At 34.2% G+C, this 15789-nt stretch overlaps 1 protein-coding gene across 2 annotated transcripts in view; it reads right to left on the reverse strand.

Annotated features, from left to right (window-relative positions):
* The window catches only part of TCERG1 (transcription elongation regulator 1), a 63840-nt gene that overhangs the window by 12488 nt on the left and 35563 nt on the right, over window positions 1-15789 (reverse strand). For both annotated transcript variants that reach the window (XM_004384942.1, XM_004384941.1), the window contains 6 exons: window positions 15542-15702; window positions 14445-14501; window positions 14234-14300; window positions 11580-11715; window positions 10671-10760; window positions 4273-4391 (listed from right to left, as the gene is read on the reverse strand). In XM_004384942.1, coding sequence (XP_004384999.1) covers window positions 4273-4391; window positions 10671-10760; window positions 11580-11715; window positions 14234-14300; window positions 14445-14501; window positions 15542-15702 — 630 coding nt within the window. The remainder of the gene's footprint in view (window positions 1-4272; window positions 4392-10670; window positions 10761-11579; window positions 11716-14233; window positions 14301-14444; window positions 14502-15541; window positions 15703-15789) is intronic.

Genomic DNA, 15789 nt, shown 5'->3' on the forward strand with positions numbered 1-15789 from the left:
CTCCTTCCATATGCAATTTTAAAGTGGACAAAATATGCGAGCAAATGATTTCAGGCAGAGCAAAACTTGGATCTCTGAAAGAAGGCAAACTCATGAAGTAGGTCCCATCATCTGTTTCCTGGAGACAATCCCCCAACTGTGATCCAGAGAACTAGAATCTAAGCAGAGCTCAGTAGTTCCACTGAGCTGTAAGCAGCAATGTTCAGAGTAAGGGTGCTAAAATGGCAGAGGAAGAAGCTATACAGAGAGGGGACCTCAGAAGTCTGCACAGGGATTCCTAAGTCCATGGCCAAGGGCCAGGCTGTACAAGAACAGGGAAAGACCATTCAAGGCTTACCAGACACAAGCTGCTACAGGGTTAGGAACAAAAAGGAAGTACCAGAGATTGAGTAGTACTTGAGGAAGAACCGAATCAGGACAACAAAACCCCAAAAAGATCCACAAGGGAGACAAAGTTTGGAAGCTGAGTCCTCAAAGTTAGAGAAGCCTAGGAAACACCTGGCACTTTCTGCAAATCCACCCTAACAAAGCCTAAAATCAAGCCTGAAATTAAAGTGCTCAGCCAGTAACTGAATTGCTCCAAGAACAAGAACCAACACTCTTCAGGAGGAAGATAACAGAATTCAGGGTCTCTACATATTATCTACAGTATTCATTAAAAAAAAAAAAAAAAAAATCACTAAAACACACAAGAAACAAATGTGATCTATAGTATAAAAAAAAAGTCCTAGAAATTGAACCCAAGATGCCCAGATGTTAAGTAGATAAATACTTTAAAAGCAACTATTGTAATTACACTGAAAGAATTAAGAGAAAATACGCTCAAAGAATTGAACGTATAGTCTTAATGAGTGAACAGACAGGGAGTTTCGACAGAGAGATGGAAAATATAAAAAAGAACCTAAAACTGGAAGAAAAAATTTACTAAGGTTAACAGCTGAGTAAAGATACCAGAATAGTCAATGACTTGAATATATCAACAAAAACTATTTGATCAAAAGAGGAGACTAAAAAAAGACTGGGGGTGGGGTGGGGGAGGGACAGTCTAAGGGATCTATGAGATATTATTAAACATGTGAATGAGGGCAGTAAAATACTGGCTGAAAACTTCCCAAATGTGATCAAAAACACTGACTTGTCAATCCAAAAGGCTCAGCAAACACCAAGCACGCTAAAAATAAAGATGAGGCCTCTAGGGGCTAATGAGGCTAGGTATAAAAGAGAAGTTTCTCCATAATGAAAAGGCGTTATAAAGCTTTTATATATCTTTGGTATTTATCTCAATATTTGAAGCTTCCACCTTAGGTAGTAAGAATTTACTCTTATAATAAACATTCACGTTTAGCACATTCTTAACGGAGAAAAATATAAAGTTTACACATAACTATTTCAATGCAAAAATAAAACACATTCTCTTATGTGCTAAAACAAAGAATATATTAAAGCTTTTATTATAAAGAAAAGCTGACCGGTTAACTTCAGAATTCAGAATTAAAAACATCAAACTAAACATCAGAGCACAACTCAGTAGCCAACAGTCTGTTGTTTAAACTCTGCTAGCCAAAGCCAGATTCTAATCATCTTTTGTGTGTGAATGGTATTACTGACAAAATTATATTTCATTAATTCAATATTTTAAACAATTGTTACAAACCTGGTTTGAACAATGGATCAGTAACCATAACATTTTAAGGTAAAAATAAAAATGTATATCCCAGTAAAGTGATCATCACATTTAGTCCATTAAATTGGTTTTCTTTTCATGATAAATTTAGCACCCTGCTTTATAATTTTAAGAGAGTAAAGGTAACTATTACTACAATTTAAACATAAGCCTTTTAAAAAATATAAAATCAGTGTGTCAAATTGAGAATTAATTATTTATATTATTTATAATAAAACAGGTAAAATGTTTTCTATTTTTAAAGTAGAAAAGACCAAAATCAAGTTTTAGCATTAAGGTCCCATGAAGCTGTTTTTATATGATTCATCTTCTTAACGCTGAAAAGTGCGATTTTTGAACTGACAAGGTAGAAGAATCCTTCTGGCAGGTGGGGAGTAGAGTCGGTGGTGGTGGTGGTTAGCTGCACTCGAATCCATTCCGACTCATGAATGCTATGTGTAGAGTAGAACTGCTCCATAGGGTTTTCAAGTATGTGACCTTTCAGGAGCAGATCTCTAGGCCTGTCTTCCGGGGCATCCCTGGGTGGGTTCAAACCACCAATCTTTCAGTTAGTAGTTGAGCACTTAACCATCTGTGTCACCCAGGATTGGTGGCAGTGGGTGGGAAGACAGTATTGACTATGAGTTGACCAAGGGAGGTATGCCTGAAATTTCCATTAAAAGAAAAAAGATATAGAAGAGAAAAGCACTAAACTTAACTACATTCTTCCTAGTCACTCTTTCCCAGAACAAACTCCAGTGCTCTACTAAAGAGTTTTGTGACAGTGGTCTTCTCCCAATTCAAAAAGAAAATTAGATCAATGAATGGTATTTTCTCAATCTTAAATTCTTCCTCCTTGTTTTCTTAAAAACACTTGATACCAGCTAAGACTTGATAACAGCTTTAGCTTTTCAACCAGAGAATGTTAGCATGTAAAAAAATACACAAAGTGGCAAGAAAATATTAATTACAAAAAAACCTCACAAACAGCCTAGTTTTGAGGTTTTCCGTTACCTAGTAAAATCATTCCTTATCTGTACGCTGGAGTTAAACGTATCAATACAGTACACATCAATACAGCACAATGTTCTAAGTGCTAAGACTCCCAGGTAAGTACACAGTGGCTTTATTTTCTGAAGAAACTGGTGTAGTACAGATTACCCCAATTCTATCTGTTCCAAAAGAACATCAGTACCATACTGTGATACAGAAGACTTCATTAGTTAGATCTACAAAAAGGAAATCTAAATTTCTGTGGCGTCTCAATTATTCCCAGACCATAAAGGGCTTTAACAAAGATATATTTTGCTGACCTTTTCTGAAAATAAGTTGCAGACATCATGAGATCTCACCTATAAATATTTCAACATGCATCTCCTGAGAGTAATGTCTTTCTCATCCATTACTACAATACCCAAGAAAATTAGTAATCCTCTAACATCATCTAATATTCAATCTATACTCAAATTTCCTCAACTGTCCCCCCCAAAAAAACCTTTCATAACCCAGTCCAGTCTCAACATGATGCAGTAACTCATTCTTCTGATTATGAAAAAGCCCAGGATGCTCACGAGACTCTTCACTACCCTCTGAAAAATACTACTTTCTTCATGGCCAAAAATATTATATTAGCTTTATTTTCTGAAACTTGTGTTAATACCACAGTAGGCCTCACATTTCAAATATAAAATTATAATATCAAATATGCTTTCTCAAACAACATCACTCTTTCCTACCTCCACTGACAAAATAAATGTTTAAATAAGATGAGCTTTTTAAAAAACTGCCACTTTACCCAGAGACCCCAAGATTACATCCTATAGTCTTAGAAATTTCTCCATGTATGGAGGTGTTCACATCAATCTAATACCATTACTGCCACAACTAAACTGTAGGAAAGCAATTCTCCATTTGGACTATTCTGTGCAATGCTGGCATCAAGCTGAAATTCCTACTTCACTTGGACAAGTTTCTTAATTTGTTTATCTCCTACTTTCCTTATCATACAATAGGTATGACATGAATACCTATGATCACATGGCTGTTCTGAGGATTGAATGAGATAATAAAGTGCATATAAGTACATAAAATATCCAATAATTATTGCTACTGTTATTCTTGTTATTATAAAACTAGGCACACAAGTCTCAATGTCTTCAGCCCAGACATGTATTCAATACCTACCAATAACTGATTGAAAATGTCAGACAAAATCCTAATTTGAACACTCAGAAAATTCTGAAATGAAAGATCCTTCCTTCACCACTTCAATTTAATCAAAATAATGTTCCGACTCTGCAAAGTATTATGTATAAAACTTGAAGAAGACATAACAGGTTTTCTACCACGTGCCAGTTTCTAGAGAAGGAAAGCTTAGGGAAGCGTTTATAGCAAAGGTGCTCTTCTTGAAAACAAATGCCTCTCATATAAAGCACTTGGGATTCCTCTAAAGGAAACATATTAAGAATGAAGGATAGAAAGATAAATAATTAAATAAGGAGCTTTTTATGTCCAAATACCAAAAAGATAGTTATACATGTATGTCTTTTTTATTCTAATGTTAGGAGAAATATATACATGTTAATATTTGACAGTAATGAACCACATACCTTGGATTAAACTTTGCTTCTTCCATCATTTTTTTGAAATCTTCCTTGGCTTGCATTATTTTGTTTTTCTTTTCTCTCCGTTCTTCCTCTGCCCTGGTCTTTACATACTGATCAAACACCTATCAGAAAAAATAAACCAATTTGACAAGTCAGTCATTCATATAGGTATTTTAACTACCAAATAACCCAATTTATAAAAAATACTGTATCAATTTCTTTGACCAAATTCTTACAGGAAAAATATATTAATTATAGGTAACTCAATTACATGCAGACTGCCTACAGCAGGTCTCATTTTAACACTTTGGCTAACAGAATTATACAAGCCTATGCCCCTCTGCTCAGACTTTCAGAACAACAACAAAAGCTAAAAGTCTCTTTAATTTTTTTCCCCTGCTACAAAACCGAATACGTTTATTGCAAAAATGTAAGCAATTCAGAAATGTATAAGAGAAATCACAGTCCTCCATAATCCTTTCCCTTAAAAAAAAAAAAAAATCAGTTAACAGTATGGAATCTATAGTTTTATTTTTTCTTTCCAAGCTTGTCTTAAGACATAATTATTTTCACCACAACATAACCATTCTTTCCACCTATTTGTCCCCACTTAATAATAAAGATAAACTGAACAAGCACATACATCTATTTTCCACTTTCTTCAAACCCAAATAAAGTGACAATTGAAGAATTTCTTTCTAAAATTACAAACCAACAAGGACAGGGAAAAGGGGAAAAGAGAAACAGTACCTCTGGAATTTGAAAAGTAGATGGGCAAATGGTAATGAATTTGGCAGACATGGAAAAGCTGAACCTAAACAGCAGTCAAGAAAACAAAGAAGTAACCAAATTTTTTTTACTAGAGAATCTTCATATAGCTCAGGAAATGAAAGCACCAGGTACCTATGGAAGTGGGAGTGGGATACAGCTACAACAGGCAGTATTGTATTTAAGAATTGTGTTTAAGAAGCAGTTAAATACCTAGGAGCCCTCCCCAACTTCACATATCTGAGGCACTGCCACTCCTCAACTCCAGTAAAAGGCAAGTGGTTATTCTTTAGAGGAAGGGTTGGCAAACCACAGCCTGCCACCTGTTTATGTACACCCAAGAATGATTTTTACATTTTTAAATGGTTAAAAAAAAAAAAAATCAATAGAATTTTTCAGGACACCTGAAAATCAAATAAAATTCAAATTTCAGTGTCTATACATAAAGTTTTATTAGAACACAGCCACACTCATTCCTTTATTTATGGTCTATGGCTGCTTTCAAGAAGCCCTGGTAGCGCAGTGGTTAAACACTTGGCTGCTAACCAAAAGGTTGGCAGTTTGAACCCACCCAGCAACTCCACAGGAGAAAGACCTGGTGATCTGTGTAAAGATTACAGCCTATAAAATCCTACAGGGCAGTTCTACTCTGCCATGTAGGGTCGCCACTGACTTGATGGCACACAACAACACGGATGCTTTTACACTATAATGGCAGAGTTGCGCAGTTGCAACAGAAACCACTGGCCCACAAAGCCTAAAAAACTTGCCAACCCCTGCTCTAGAAGACAAAACAAAGTGTCTCCAGATTTCAGGAACACGAATTGGGAATGTGGCTATTAGTCTGAGAACACAGGGATTAAGCAAACATTTATATGCCAAATATTAAAACAGTACTTTCAGAACCAAAGCAGCAAGCCATGTGCCCTCTGGCTGGGCAGCCAATGAATGGTCCTTATCAGGATACCAGCCTCAAAAATACTGGTTCCAGGGCATTCTCAACAAAACAACCCAGCTTAAATCACTCTACAGCAGGGTTTCTCAACAGCAGCACTACTAACATTTTAGGCCAGATAATTCTATGCTGAGGGACGGGGGTAACGTATGCACTATTGGCCCTTTAACAGAATCCCTGGCCTCTATCCACTAGATGCCAGCAGCACTCCCTCAGCTGTTAACAACCAAAAATGTCCTCTGGGGGCTAAACTACCCCTAGTTAAGAATTACTGCCCTACAGTAATGAGGGCCCACCCAAAGACTCAGAAGGCCCAAATAGCATTTTAGTGCCTCATTCCTCATTCCTAATCAGGAAACCCTCCAACATGAAAAATAGGGCCCAAGCAGAAAAAACTTAGTGGAGACAGAGACTATGCAGGAAAATGAACATTAAAAAATAAATAAATAAATAAACAACCCCATAACATTAAGATAGTGCAACCATGAAACAAGAAAAATATTCAGAGAACAAAAAGGAATCCTTAAAATTTTTACAAGATAGAAATAAAAAAATCTAATTGATAAATGTGAGAAAATGTGAGAATTTCACCCAGAAAGTTAGAAAGACAGAGGCAGAGAACAGAAGAGAAAAGACAGGAAACTTTGAGGACCAAACCAGGAGGGCAAATTCAGTCCCAGAATGAAAAAACACAGAAACTAGTTTGAAGCAAATCAAAAAGTAATGCAAGAGAATCTCCCGGAACTGAAAAATATTGTTTCCAGATTGAAAGGGCCACCAAGTGCCCAATGCAATGGACCTTTCCACCAGGACATATATGATAATGAAATTTCAGAACACTAAGGACAAAGGGAAAATTCTATTTGCTTAAAGAGAAGGGAAAATAAACAAACAGGTCCACATACAAATGAATAGGCAATGGAATGGCTTCAAAAACACTGGCAACTAGAAGAAAAACAGTGCCTTCAAAATCCTGAAGGAAAAAGACTTCAAGGATAACAACTGTTCAACGGGTGTAAGTGGCAACCAGTCCGGACTGAACTAAGTCAGAAGGCCACTGGAGAAATTTCTTGAGGAGGTGTTGTGGTGGCACTCTAACATATTCTTCTTAACATAGCTTACAGAACTATTTGGTGCTTTAAATATGTGTATGAGCATATTTGAAAAAAATTAAACTGGAAAAAAAGTTTAACATATCTTAGATATCTTTCTAAGTCAATCCATATATATCCACCTCAATCTTTAAGAACTGTGCAGAAATAGCTTTCACTATCTATCTGCTAGACATGTAGGTCATTTTCAACATCCTAACATTGCAACCTATGACTTGACAGCATTTGCATGCTTAAGGGAGGAGGGAAGAAAGTCATTTCCAACCTCTCTCCTTTCTCAGCCTATACTTCTTATTTTTGAGGGTATGAAATGATATATAAAATCTAAGTGAATTTATGTTAATTTTCTTTTGAGAAGCTATAGAGAACTTCATATCCTCTCCTCTGGAATATTCCAAACCAAAGTTAGGCATCACTCTGAGATGAACATCTCATAGAAAATTAGGAGTTCTCCTAATTGTATCATATTCCCAATACACTTGGCTTTATGGCCCCTATTTTATAGTTATTTTTGCTACCTTCAACTAATGAATAAAATTTTATAATAAATATCATGAACATAAATCAGTTAAAAACAAGGCCTAGTCAAGTTTCATTTTATAGACAAAAGCAAAAAAGGGCTATTCTGCCTACGTCTTCAGGGAGGGCTTCTGTGGAGCCAGGAATGGTCCATTCTTGATCTAGGTAATTACATGGTATGTTCACTTTGTGAAACTTCACTGAGTTGTACACTTACAATTTTTAGACTTTCCTATATGTATATTTTTATTCAAAATGTAAGTTTACTGAAAGTATGAGCATCCATTATTTGATTCTCATAAAATTTAATTCAATTTATAATTTGATATTGATTAGATAAACAATGTGGCCTAGATGAACTACTGGCAATCTTGAGTAATTATTTTTGGTAATGCACTACCACACTATAACACTGTCGATCTTAAAAGCTCTGAACAACATACATTATGTTAAAATTTTTATTTGAAATAAGGTAACAATTTAAAGTGTTAGCATAACTACTCTCTAGAGTAACATCCTTCATGAAAATTGTCTGCATTTCTGAAAAATGTTAATCATCATTTTAAAATTTTTGTCAAAAAAAAAAAAAAAAAAAAAAATGTCTGACCCCTTAAGTGACTTTTTATCAAAACAGATTAGATAAAGTTACAAGTTAAAGTTAATGGTTACAATAATATAAAAATGTATCTTTTATAATGATGCAAAACATACACAAATCTACAGATAACTAGAAAAGGGCAGAACCAAAAGATAAGTAGTTTTAAATTATGAGGCATTTTCAATGAAGTTGTTAGTGTTTTTAAAATCAATGCAAAAATTTCAGACATAAAATTACAAATGTTTGACAGCCTAGCACTTAGCTGGTTTCTCCTTGACTTTATACACCTACATGAATAATAAAAGTACTCAAATTGTTAAAAGCATTAAAAAAATTAATGCCAAATATTAATTTCTCCCTCCTCTCAGTTCTACTTGAAAGGCAAAAAGAATCTTTAAGTAGAGCTTTTATTACAAACAGAACAGTACTTGATACTTTTCTCTTTTTAAATGAAATGCTGTTAAGGAGACATCACTGCCAGCTTACAGAATGCCTCCAAAATTGGGAAAGAACTTTAGTTCTCGATATGTTACTTACAATTTCATTCATTAAGAAACTAAAACAGTGGCACGAAGAAGAATAAGTCATAAAAGTTTTAAAGGTCTTCAGTGTTACTTAGGTTAGGCATTATTTCAGGTACTATGCATAGAGAAATTAACAAAACAAAGTCTCTGCCCTCACAGAATTTATACTCTTTGGTAGGAGGGGCAGATAATAAATGAGATAATTTTAAATAATTAGAGCTATGAGATGCTATGAAGAAAATAAAAAAGGCAAAAGGATAATATTGATGACAGGATGACTATTTTAGATAGGTGGATCAGAGAAGGTACTTTGACAAGCACCTGAATGAAATGATGCAGCCAGCTACGAAAACACTGAGGGGAAAAACATTCCAGGCACAGGAAATAGCAAGTACCAGAACTTGTTCAAAAAATAACCAAGGCCAGTGTGGCTAGACTGAATGAACATTAAGAGATTCTAGGGGTATGCAGGGATGAGTATATGTAAAACATTATATGCTATGATAAAGTTTCAATTTTATCCTAAATGTAATGGGAAGAACTAGACAGTTTTAAGCAAGGGAACGCTGACTTAATCTGATTTCACTTAAGCTTTAAAATTAGTCTAGCAACAGTGCAAAAATGAGGTGCAAGAATGGAAGAAAGGTGATCAATTAAGGGCTACACAGATCATGAGAAGTAATCATGGAGGCTTGGATTAGGGTGTTAGTGGAGGAAATGGTAAATAAAGAGTTGGATTTAGAAAAATTTTTGGAGGTAGGTTTACTGGAAGACTGCTATGCATAGTGGGGAAAAGTAAAGAATCAAGGCTAATTATAGGTTTTGATAAGGCCATCAACTAAGAAGAGGATGAGATCATTACACACAAATATTTTTTCAAAAAGACTACTATGCTTGAAATGCATACACAAATATGATACTTGGAAAGCTATGTCTTTCTATTACAAGTACTAAAATACATGTCTGAAACACTATGTATTTCCTCTCTTCACTTAAATCCATGATTAGACCTACATGCACAATGGCATAAATTATGTAGAGAATTATTCCAACTATTAAATTATAAACATGGAAGATGGACACTGCTACTACCAAATGAAATCTTGTAGCTCAACAGCACTAGAGCAAGGGGTTCAACATACTCACCATTTTACAGAGATCAGTGCTGGGATGGTCCAGGTAATTCAGAAATTACATAGGTTGGAAGTGTGCAATGTTTTAGAGAAAGAAGCAATCATCATGAGATGATATGTGTCAGCGAATCATCATGGGAATAAATGGCAGCTCCATAACAAGGCAACTCTAGTTTGTGCTAATACCATCAGCAAAGGCCCTAAAGGTCTGTCATTTCTCTAGGTTTATGACGAACACAGACATTTTAACAGATGCTACTTAGATGTGAATTTTGTGTGTGTGGTGTGTGTGAGACATAGACATGTCTTCGATTGTGTCTGTATACAATACACCCCCCCACACATATACTGGCATGCAATGTTCAGGAAAGCTATAAACCAAAATGTTCAATGGTGGTCATATCTCCTGGATAGGACTATAGGTGAGCTTTTCCCCCTTTTCACTCATCTGTGTTTTGCAATTTTTCTACTTTAAATTCATATCATTTGCCCAATAAATTAATCAGTCCATTTGAAATGAATTTTGAAATCATGTTAGATCTAACTTCAGTGTGTATGAAGCATAAGGACAAAATGTTCATGAGTCAGTATCTATGTCCATAAGGGGAAAAATATCCGAACATTTCTGAGGCAGAAATGTCCACACAAAGAGGATGACTGTGTTCTAAGCTATGAGACCGTGTTTTAGAAGAACTGTGTTAGGTATGAAAAAAAGGTAACTAATTCCTTATAACTTAAAAATCATCCTGGCAAGGGATATACATTTCTCAAAAAATGTTATTTTCCTTTTACCTGTTTTCTCTCTTTAGGATTGAGAAGTAAGTACCGAGGATCAAAAACTATCTTGTGCAACTCCTTCTCCCATGTTGAAAAAGCAGACACCTTTAAAATAAAAAATGTATTGCCTCATAATTAAGTTTGCTCTAAAAACATACAGGTCATATAATTTTACTTGAAATCTACAGGAAATCTGTTTATAAAGGAGACAGAATAAAAACGATACTGAAGTTTCCATCACTAATAAATGACAAGCAGTGGGAGGTTAGCAATGGCAAATTTCCACACTAATTGGCTCTGAACATTTCTGTATTGTATAGAAATAACACACCCTTAATTACTCATTAAAATAACCACTACTGTGTGACATTTTAAAAATCAGTACATCAGAAAAAGCCTTGAAGACCTGCGTTTTGATTTCCCATGCTTGCGCCAATCTTGTGTACAATGTTGTGATTTAAAATTGAACAATTTTACTTATTCAGGTGAATCTGGGCATATAACCAAAAGGTAGAAATCCCTTCTCAGTCAAGTGTCATTAATAACAATATCATAAAATATCAGTTCTCCTTTAACCAGAAGCCATTCTGAGGATATTAGAGGAAGAATCTCATATACTTTACCTATCCCAAGTAGTCCGCCATTCTGTAATGTTAAAACTCGTCTTATATTACTCACCAAAATTTAATGACTCAATAAATGTTAAATGTTATTTGTACTTAAAAGAATAGTAAAATGGCATTTAGTTAAACATACGATTAGCCAAGAAAAAGGCTGTTTCAAAAAAATACAATAATTTGATAGGCTTCCCTTGTCCTCCCCCCCAAAACATGAGCACTAACCTTAGATTTGACCTTTTAGCAAGACATATTTATATTACTTATACAAAACAGAAATTATCTCCCCCAAAGATTGTTTTCTGACCCCTCTCTCTAGCAGCATGTCCTTGAACTGCTTCATTCGGGCCTCCAGAGGGACAATGGCCCTTTCTCGGGCAGCTTTAATTTCAGCTTCCATGGCAGCTTCTTTCTCTGAATCAATGTCTTTATTATCATCTCTCCTATAAAAAAATGAAACACAGGGCATCAACTGACAAAATATTAATAAAGAATCTTATTAAAATCTTAAAATCAATGGAACTTTCAAGACCCACTACTGAGCAGCATATTTTTGGCAAAAATAAATTATATTAAGGGTTTCAAATCAACTCTAAGGGATAAGCAACTTTCATTATATTAACAGTAATAAAGTTACATTGAGCTTCTAACAATGTTACAATGGCTACATTGTGGGGGGAGAAGTATCTTTAATGTGCTGTCTCCCCTTGACACTAGTTGATACACAAAGTGAACTACCTTACTTTAAAAAAAAAAAAAAAAAAGCTTATCTAACATTGCAATAAAACTCTTTATGTTAGAATTAAACAGCACAGAACATAATTTTTGTAGTTCTTGAAATGACAGGAAAACCAGTATTTTGCAAAATATTTTACATTATAAATGCATATTTAAAAACATCTAATAAAAACTGGTATGAGTCTTAGTAATTCTGAATATTTATTTTGAAAATAAAATACCTGCAAACTTGGCCACGTGGATATGTGAGATATACCTTACCTACCTGACATTTTAATTACTCACTTTCTGGGTGATAGGTTGAGATTTAAGTTGAAGGACAGGTCCCAGAGAACAATATGGGCCCGGAGTAGTTAGGTAGAAATTAGAACTGTTCATCAATGACTAAACTATTTCTTGTTCCTCCAAAAATGCAAGTCAGGGCTGAGAGTAACCCTGTTGCTGTGTGGTAATTAAGTGAAATTGTAAACATGAAATCAAGTCACCTCTCAAATATCTGCACTATGAAGGAGGCCCAATCATGTGAATAATCCAAAAAAAGAGGTAAATCAATAATACTCAGGTGTATTTAAACAGATCTTCCTTCCCCAATATGATCTGCTAGTATAATAAAATTGGTTCATATTCCCTATACAAACAGGGGAATAAGGAAATTCAAAGCATGCTATATGGGTGAGTGAAGGTAGCCCAGGAGATTTAAATGTAACTAAGGTTAACCCACAAATATGATAAGTGAGAGGTAATTAGTAACTTAAGGAATGAATCAAAAGAAATAGAAGACATAGTCCGTGGACCTGCAGGAACTTAGCGAGATAGTCTGTGACCTAAGATATGCACAAAACAAACAGGTAAAAGCAATTTGCCAAACAATATCCCCTCTTATAATAATTTAAGAACTATTTAAAGAGTTAAAAGACATCAAACAAATATAATAACTAATGAAAACAAATAAGCTTTGTAGAATTATACTGAATAAAAATATCACATTACAAACTATCACTATCTATCTCAATAAAAGAAATAAAGAAAAACTGAGCCAGGAAAAATAGGCTTTTAGCTTTGTACCTAAATAGAGAAGCTCGGGCAATCCACATAAAGGACTTCTTTGACATTCTCCTGATAAAAGCAGTTAAAAACCTTACAAAGTTGTCTATAAGAACAAACAATTAAAAACAACCTAAAAGTTTAACATCATAGAACATCCAAAATTATGGTACATAAACAGAATGAATACAGTCAGTTATAATAATTAAGAAAACAGATGCCTTATTCTAGATGGATTACTTTAAAAAAAGAACACAAAACCCACTTTTATTACAACTAATAAAAATACATTTGGTCTAGAACTAAAAAGTCAATTGCAAAAATGAGAGTAGCTGTGTACTGGTGGTAGATTATGAGTGGTTTTCTTTAATATCTCATTTTCTTTAATGTTGTTGCCAATTAAGAGATTTAAAAAAAAAAAAAGAACCACTCTTCGTAGAGGTTGTTTTACTGATTTCATTGCCATAATGTGGCTGCATTCAATCTGTCCTTTTCAGATAAGGACTATGATCAACCAGCCCTTGAAGTCTTCAGACTTTCCTTTTTGCTGCTAAATAATGGTCCCATTCCCCCTCCAACCCCCTCCTCTCCAACCCTTCCACTCCCCCATAATAAAAGCAAAAGTCACATTCACATTTTACCCAGCTCTAGAGCACTGACCAAGCTAATGCTTCTGCTTACAGAAGTCCCTTTCTCTCTGAGCACTTTCCAAGCTCATGAATCCCTTCTCACCAGATAGTAATGACCACAGATTCAAGTACTAGGTAAGTGACAAGATAAGTACATAAAATAGACAGAAGTCTTTATCTGTGGTTATAGGATCTCTGGAATGGTGTTTGCTGGGGCCTGTATTAGGGAGAAAATTTATTTTTTATAAAATTCAGGCCTAATGAATTTCTGAAAATAATCAATTAATTCCTAAAATGTCATTTGGTTTCATAACACATATTTAAATAACTAAATTTTTTTTTTGCAAATCTAGCAACAGAAGGGACACCATTTCTACATTCTAAAAGCAGTATACATTAAATATTTTATCAGGCCTAAAAGAGATATATCATGATTCTGTCTCCTAGCACACACATTACCTGTCCCTGTTAATCATGAACTGACTGCATCCTAATCAACTTCTACAAGGTAAAATCTACCTGAACTACACAAACTATATGTATTACTTACTTCCGTTTTTTTGCTTTAACAGGCTCATCTTCATTAATTTCTTCCATTAGTTCTTGATCTTCTTTAACTGCAGGATAAAATTAAATTTTATCAGTATAAAAATAAGCAAGCAACAATCATATTTAGGCATAAATCTTTCTATTAGCCACTACCAGAACACTTGCTTAAATAGTATTAAAAAGAAGCTGCAATTAATAATTAGTTCACTCACTTGCACTCATAGAGAATTGCCACTTTTGGATGGACAGCATTGTTGGGGTTGGGTGCCCTGGCAAAAATATTTCAAATATTGTTAAGAATATCTGTTAAGATTATATTTCACAATCTGGTCTTAAAATATACACACACACACACACACACACACACACATATATATATACACACACATACATACACACACACACACATATACAGTTTGTATAAAATATCCACCCCTTAAAATCCCCTCAATTATGAAAGAGTAAACAAAGCATAATTCTATACCTCCTATATTTATTCAAATTTACATTAAATTTCCACTTCACTTTGAAATGTTTCTTACCCAAATCTTACTATTCACAGTGCCTTTTTACAATGCATGCTGATGTATATATCAAACAAAGGGACCAAATATTTGAAAGCAGATTCATAAAAAACAAAATCAAATCATATACGTTCTTGGCATTATTCAATACTATGGTTATAAACTATTATTAATATCATACCTATAAAACAGATACTGGTGAAGGGGAAAAACTGGTGCCTAGAACCTTCAGTACCCAAAAGACAAAGTTTCACTGATTTGGAAACCACTTGTAAGCAGAAAACGTTAATACTACATATATACAAATCCATAAAAATTCCTCGATTATAAATGACATATAATAAGATTTGTTGCTTAAATGATTCATTTATTGAAAGAGTTTCTAAAAAACACAAGCACATCAATACAACAGCAAATTATGAATAAAAATATACAGTAAAAATTATGTACAAATATTTGTACTGGTTGCACATATTGGAATATTGTTTGAACATGAGGTAGACTAAAAGATAATCTATTTAAAAAGTTTAGGTGTCTCTATATTCTCAGGAATAAAGTCTTTCAACTGCACAATTTTAATGAACAATAAAATATAATTTTATCCAAATTCTCTAATTTTTTTATCTCTACTAGTGAACTCAAAATAGCACAACAATCTGTATTTCCAGTTCACAAATTTCTTACATTCCTTGTAAAATAAAGTTTTTCTAAATAGCCCTCATATTTTCTATCAAAATATTTTAAAAAAAGTTAAAAACAGGATAAATTTCCAATTTAAAACTTACTTAGTTTCTTCCCTTCTTCCATTCCTTTTTTATGAGGGGGTTCCTGAATAATTTTGTCGACATCTGCCCTTCCAATCAGATCATCAGGTCGGTCCCACATAGAAAGACGAGTGGTGGGATTATAAAAGAAGACACGCTCATCACCAGTCCAAACAACACACCTAAGGATTGATTCAAAATATAATTTTCTAATGTTATGAAACATAGATTTGTAGCTAAGTCTTTTACTGTTACCCTGTCAAAAAGAG

Source organism: Trichechus manatus, unplaced genomic scaffold (assembly GCF_000243295.1).
Source record: "Trichechus manatus latirostris isolate Lorelei unplaced genomic scaffold, TriManLat1.0 scaffold00130, whole genome shotgun sequence".
Taxonomy (NCBI): Eukaryota; Metazoa; Chordata; class Mammalia; order Sirenia; family Trichechidae; genus Trichechus; species Trichechus manatus.